Source organism: Lissotriton vulgaris, chromosome 1_1 (assembly GCF_964263255.1).
Source record: "Lissotriton vulgaris chromosome 1_1, aLisVul1.2, whole genome shotgun sequence".
Lineage (NCBI taxonomy): Eukaryota > Metazoa > Chordata > Amphibia > Caudata > Salamandridae > Lissotriton > Lissotriton vulgaris.
The window spans coordinates 130771831-130776285 of NC_141685.1; the positions used below are offsets into that span (position 1 = coordinate 130771831).

Sequence of the window (4455 nt, forward strand, 5' to 3'; positions counted from 1 at the left end):
CATATCGCTTTTAACTTGAGCACTGCGCAGTCATCACTCAACGCTTTATATATACCCTTGCTGCTGAGAATACAATTAGAATTTTTGGAAATGAAAAGGCCTCATCTGAATTCTAATCATGATAAAAATGGTGAATTAATATCTGCCCAGGGCCTGCATATGTGATACAGACCTGTGAGATAATGAACTCATAGGCCTCTGTAGTTGTTCACAGTGCGCCTGGGAAGTGCTTCTATGCGTCTACGCTTGTCACATCTGGAACAGAATGATGTCGACACTGAGCTGCATGATGTCTCCTACTGCACGCAGCAGGACTGCTTTAAAGTTGGAGGACCCGGTCTGGTGTGTGGGGAATATTCACAAGGTGAGGAATCTGCAGGTAAAGGAGTATCCACCAGACAGAGCGTTACCAAAGGCAAGTAACTGATTTGTTATGTTTTCCTGCTGTTGTATATTATCTAATTCTGGGTGGTGAACTCAGCTGGCGGAGTTTTCCGAACTCCGCTCCGTGGAGCGTAGCAATGTTTTTTTCAATGCTCACGCTCATCAACGTCATGTGCTGGAGCAAGAAAAATCCACCTCCTGATGAGATTTTTCCTTGCTTGCACTCGCCAAGTTCTAGTTGGTGAGCAAAATCAACCTCCTGGCGAGATTTCTCAAAGCGGGTCGTCAAATTTCTCAATGCAAGAATGCGGCAGGTCACAACCACTCGTGTTGTGAAACCTTCCTTCGCATTGACAAAGCTGCCGCTCAAGTAAAAGCAACTGCACCCTCTTGTGCTGCACATGGTGCCTTTCGTGATTATTTTTAAAGGGCGGGACAAACACCAGGAGATCAAAATCACCACCAACGGCATGACCCTTATGCACTGCTCTGCTCGCGGAACTCTGAGTAGAGCGCCTGAGTTTTTTTGTCACTTCGCGGAGTTCTTCATTGAGGAACTCCACCTAGGCTTAATCTTATCAGGAAAATATAGATTTCAGTCAGTTCTGAAACAAGGGTGAGTAGATACCTTTTGGGTGGAGTAAAATTTAAGACATTATTATTGTGATTTGTTTGGCAATTAGTTGATTTTTGCAAGCACTAACACTTCTCTGTGTACAGTAAAGACCTTGAGAGTTTTGTAACTTTCAGATACTCAAATTGTGGATTTTGTTGCAATTAAAAAAAATTCAAGGCCTGAAATTTCTTTCGAGGTTGCATGCGGGCAGCCTAAGTTATCCTGCAAGAGTTTCTTGATTAATCCTATTGCAACTACAATATGTGCCTTTAGTCCAGTGTGAATTCTCTCACGTGAAGTGACATTTTATTCGTGATTAAACCTTATCTGACATTCAGAACACACATAAGGCTTTTTCCTCCCGTGTGAGTTTGCTCATGACAAGTGAGAAGTAATTTGTAACTAAAACATTGCTTGCATTTTGAGCACTCATAAGGTTTTTCCCCAGAGTGGGATCTCTCATGAAGCATAACACTGTCTTTCAGATTCAAGCTTTTATGGCATAAGGATTTTCTCCAGTGTGAAGTTTCTCATGGTGAGATAGCGTTTTTCTCTGCAGCTTTTCTGGCATTCAGAGCACTCATAAGGTTTTTCATCAGTATGGAGTCGCTTATGGTTAGTGAGGCTGTGCCAATCAAATAGGAATTTCTGGCATTCACAGCATTGGTAATGTTTTTCCACTCTGTGCGTCTGCTCGTGTCGAGTGAGATTGTGCTTAAAATTGATGCTTTTCTGGCATTCTGAGCACTGAATTATTTTGATGGTGTGTTTTCTTATGGCACTTGTAACCATCTCTACCTCTGAATCTTTTCTGACATTTAGAGCACTGATAATTTTATTCACCAGTGTGGATTGTCACATGTTCAGTGAGATGAGATTTTTGGCTGAAACATTTTTGGCATTCGGAGCACTGATAAGGCTTTTCCCCAGTGTGGATTCTTATATGCTGAGTGAGACTGCTTTTTTCACTGAAACATTTCTGGCATTCAGAGCACTGATAAGGCTTTTCCCCAGTGTGGATTCTTATATGCTGAGTGAGACTGCTTTTTTCACTGAAACATTTGTGGCATTCAGAGCACTGATAAGGTTTTTCCCCAGTGTGGATTCTTATATGCTGAGTGAGACTCATTTTTTCACTGAAACATCTGTGGCATTCAGAGCACTGATAAGGTTTTTCGCCAGTGTGGGTTCTTATATGTTGAGTGAGACCGCTTTTTTCACTGAAACATTTGTGGCATTCAGAGCACTGATAAGGCTTTTCCCCAGTGTGGATTCTTATATGCTGAGTGAGACTGCTTTTTTCACTGAAACATTTGTAGCATTCAGAGCACTGATAAGGTTTTTCCCCAGTGTGAGTTCTTATATGCTGAGTGAGAATGATTTTTTCACTGAAACATCTGTGGCATTCAGAGCACTGATAAGGTTTTTCCCCAGTGTGGGTTCTTATATGCTTAGTGAGATTGCTTTTTACACTGAAACATTTGTGGCATTCAGAGCACTGGTAAGGTTTTTCCCCAGTGTGGGTTGGTATATGTTGAGTGAGTCTTATTTTGTCACTGAAACATTTCTGGCATTCAGGGCACTGAAAAGGTTTTTCCCCAGTGTGGAATCTCACATGTGCAGTTAGAAGTGATTTAAGTTTGAAATCTTTTGGACATTCAGAGCACTGATAAGGTTTTTCCCCAGTGTGGGTTCTTATATGCTGAATGAGACTGCTTTTGTAACTGAAACATTTCTCACATTCAGAGCATGGATAAGGTTTTTTCCCTGTGTGGGTTACTGTATGTTGAAAAAGACTTCTTTTATTTCGGAAATTTTTCTGGCATTCAGAGCACTGAAAAGGTTTTTCCCCAGTGTGGGTTTTTACATGCACCGTGAGTAGGCGTTTTTCACTGAAACATTTCTGGCATTCAGAGCACTGATAAGGTTTTTCCCCAGTGTGGGTTCTTGTATGCCGATTGAGACAGTTTTTTTCACTGAAACATTTGTGGCATTCAGTGCACTGATAACGTTTTTCCCCAGCGTGGATCTTTCTGTGCCGTGTGAGACTACTTTTTACACTGTAACATATCTGGCATTCAGAGCACTGATAAGGTTGTTCCACAGAATGGGTTGTTGCATGTCGAGAAAGACTTTGTTTATTACAAAACCTTTCCTGGCAATCAAAGCACTGATAAGGTTTTTCCCCAGTGTGGAATCTCAAATGGGCAGTTAGAAGTGATTTAAGTTTGAAATGTTTTGGGCATTCAGAGCACTGATAAGGGTTTTCCCCAGTATGGATTCTTATATGTTCAGTGAGTCTGATTTTGTAACTGAAACATTTCTGGCATTCAGAGCACTGAAAAGGTTTATACCCAGTGTGGGTTCTTATATGCCGAGTTAGACTACTTTGGTCACTGAAACATTTATGGCATTCAGAGCACTGAAAAGATTTTTCCCCAGTGTGGGTTCTGATATGCCGAGTGAGACTGCTCTGGAAACTGAAACATTCCTGGCATTCAGAGCACTTAAAAGATTTTTCCCCAGTGTGGGTTCTGATATGCCGAGTGAGACTGCTTTGGTCACTGAAACATTCCTGGCATTCAGAGCACTGGTAAGGTTTTTCCCCAGAGTGGGTCCTTGTATGTAGAGTGAGTCCTCTTTTGTCACTGAAATATTTCTGGCATTCAGCGCACTGATAAGGTTTTTCCCCAGAGTGGATTCTCATATGTTCAGTGAGTTTAGATTTACGGCAGAAACTTTTTTGGCATTCAGAGCACTGGTAAGGTTTTTCCACAGAGTGGGTTAATGCATGTTCATATAGACTCGGTTTGACTCTAAAACTTTTCTGGCATTCAGAGCACTGAAAAGGTTTTTCCCCAGTGTGGATTCTCATATGCTCAGTGAGATAAGATTTACGCCTGAAACTTTTTTTGCATACTTTGCACGGAGAGTGGTTTTCCCCAGTGTGGATTCTCATATGCTCAGTGAGATAAGATTTACGCCTGAAACTTTTTTGGCATACTTCGCACTCATAGTGGTTTCCCCCAGTGTGCATTCTGTCAAAATTGTGAGATGAGATTTATGGCTGTATCTTTTTTGGCACATGTAACTTTTTTCCCTAACTTAGGTTATTTTGCCTCGATTGAGGCGGTTTTGAACACTGAATTTTTTCTCACAGTCTGTGTTTTTATACGGTGTATACCTAGACTTAATATCTCTACGTTTAGTTTTCTCTTGCTTATATGCCACAGTAAGAGTGAACCCGATTTTAGAGTCAGGCTTGTTTAGATAATGTTCAGCATCTATCTCTAAAAGAAATTGTGTGTAATCTTCTTAACACTTGAATTGAGAAAAATATGTCTGGAAGCAGCCCTGTAACACCTGTCGAAATGTTTCAAGCAGATAATAGTCTTTAGGTTATAGCCTATCCGGCAGCAACTTATTTTGTGACTGAAGATTTTCTCAAATCTATT

At 41.0% G+C, this 4455-nt stretch overlaps 1 protein-coding gene across 16 annotated transcripts; it reads right to left on the reverse strand.

Moving 5' to 3' along the window:
• Positions 1-1835: 1835 nt before the first annotated feature.
• On the reverse strand, positions 1836-4104 carry LOC147737766 (uncharacterized). 16 transcript variants are annotated; one of them, XM_086944679.1, is made up of 5 exons: positions 3672-4104; positions 3182-3590; positions 2781-3097; positions 2608-2702; positions 1836-2523 (listed from the first exon to the last, which is right to left on the reverse strand). In XM_086944679.1, the coding sequence occupies exons 1-5, from the start codon at positions 4035-4037 to the stop codon at positions 1836-1838; spliced, it is 1875 nt and encodes a 624-aa protein (XP_086800805.1). In that variant the 5' UTR covers positions 4038-4104. The 16 variants fall into 16 exon arrangements, with proteins under 16 accessions (XP_086800805.1, XP_086800836.1, XP_086801050.1 ...); XM_086944710.1 differs by having other exon boundaries at positions 3182-3352; positions 3521-4104; XM_086944924.1 differs by lacking the exon at positions 2781-3097 and having other exon boundaries at positions 1836-2617; positions 3122-3422; positions 3816-4104.
• Positions 4105-4455: the final 351 nt, after the last annotated feature.

Coding starts and splice junctions, on each gene's coding strand:
- LOC147737766 (XM_086944180.1), bottom strand. CDS start 4,037: ATGCACACTGGGGGAAACCACTATGAGTGCGAAGTATGCCAAAAAAGT.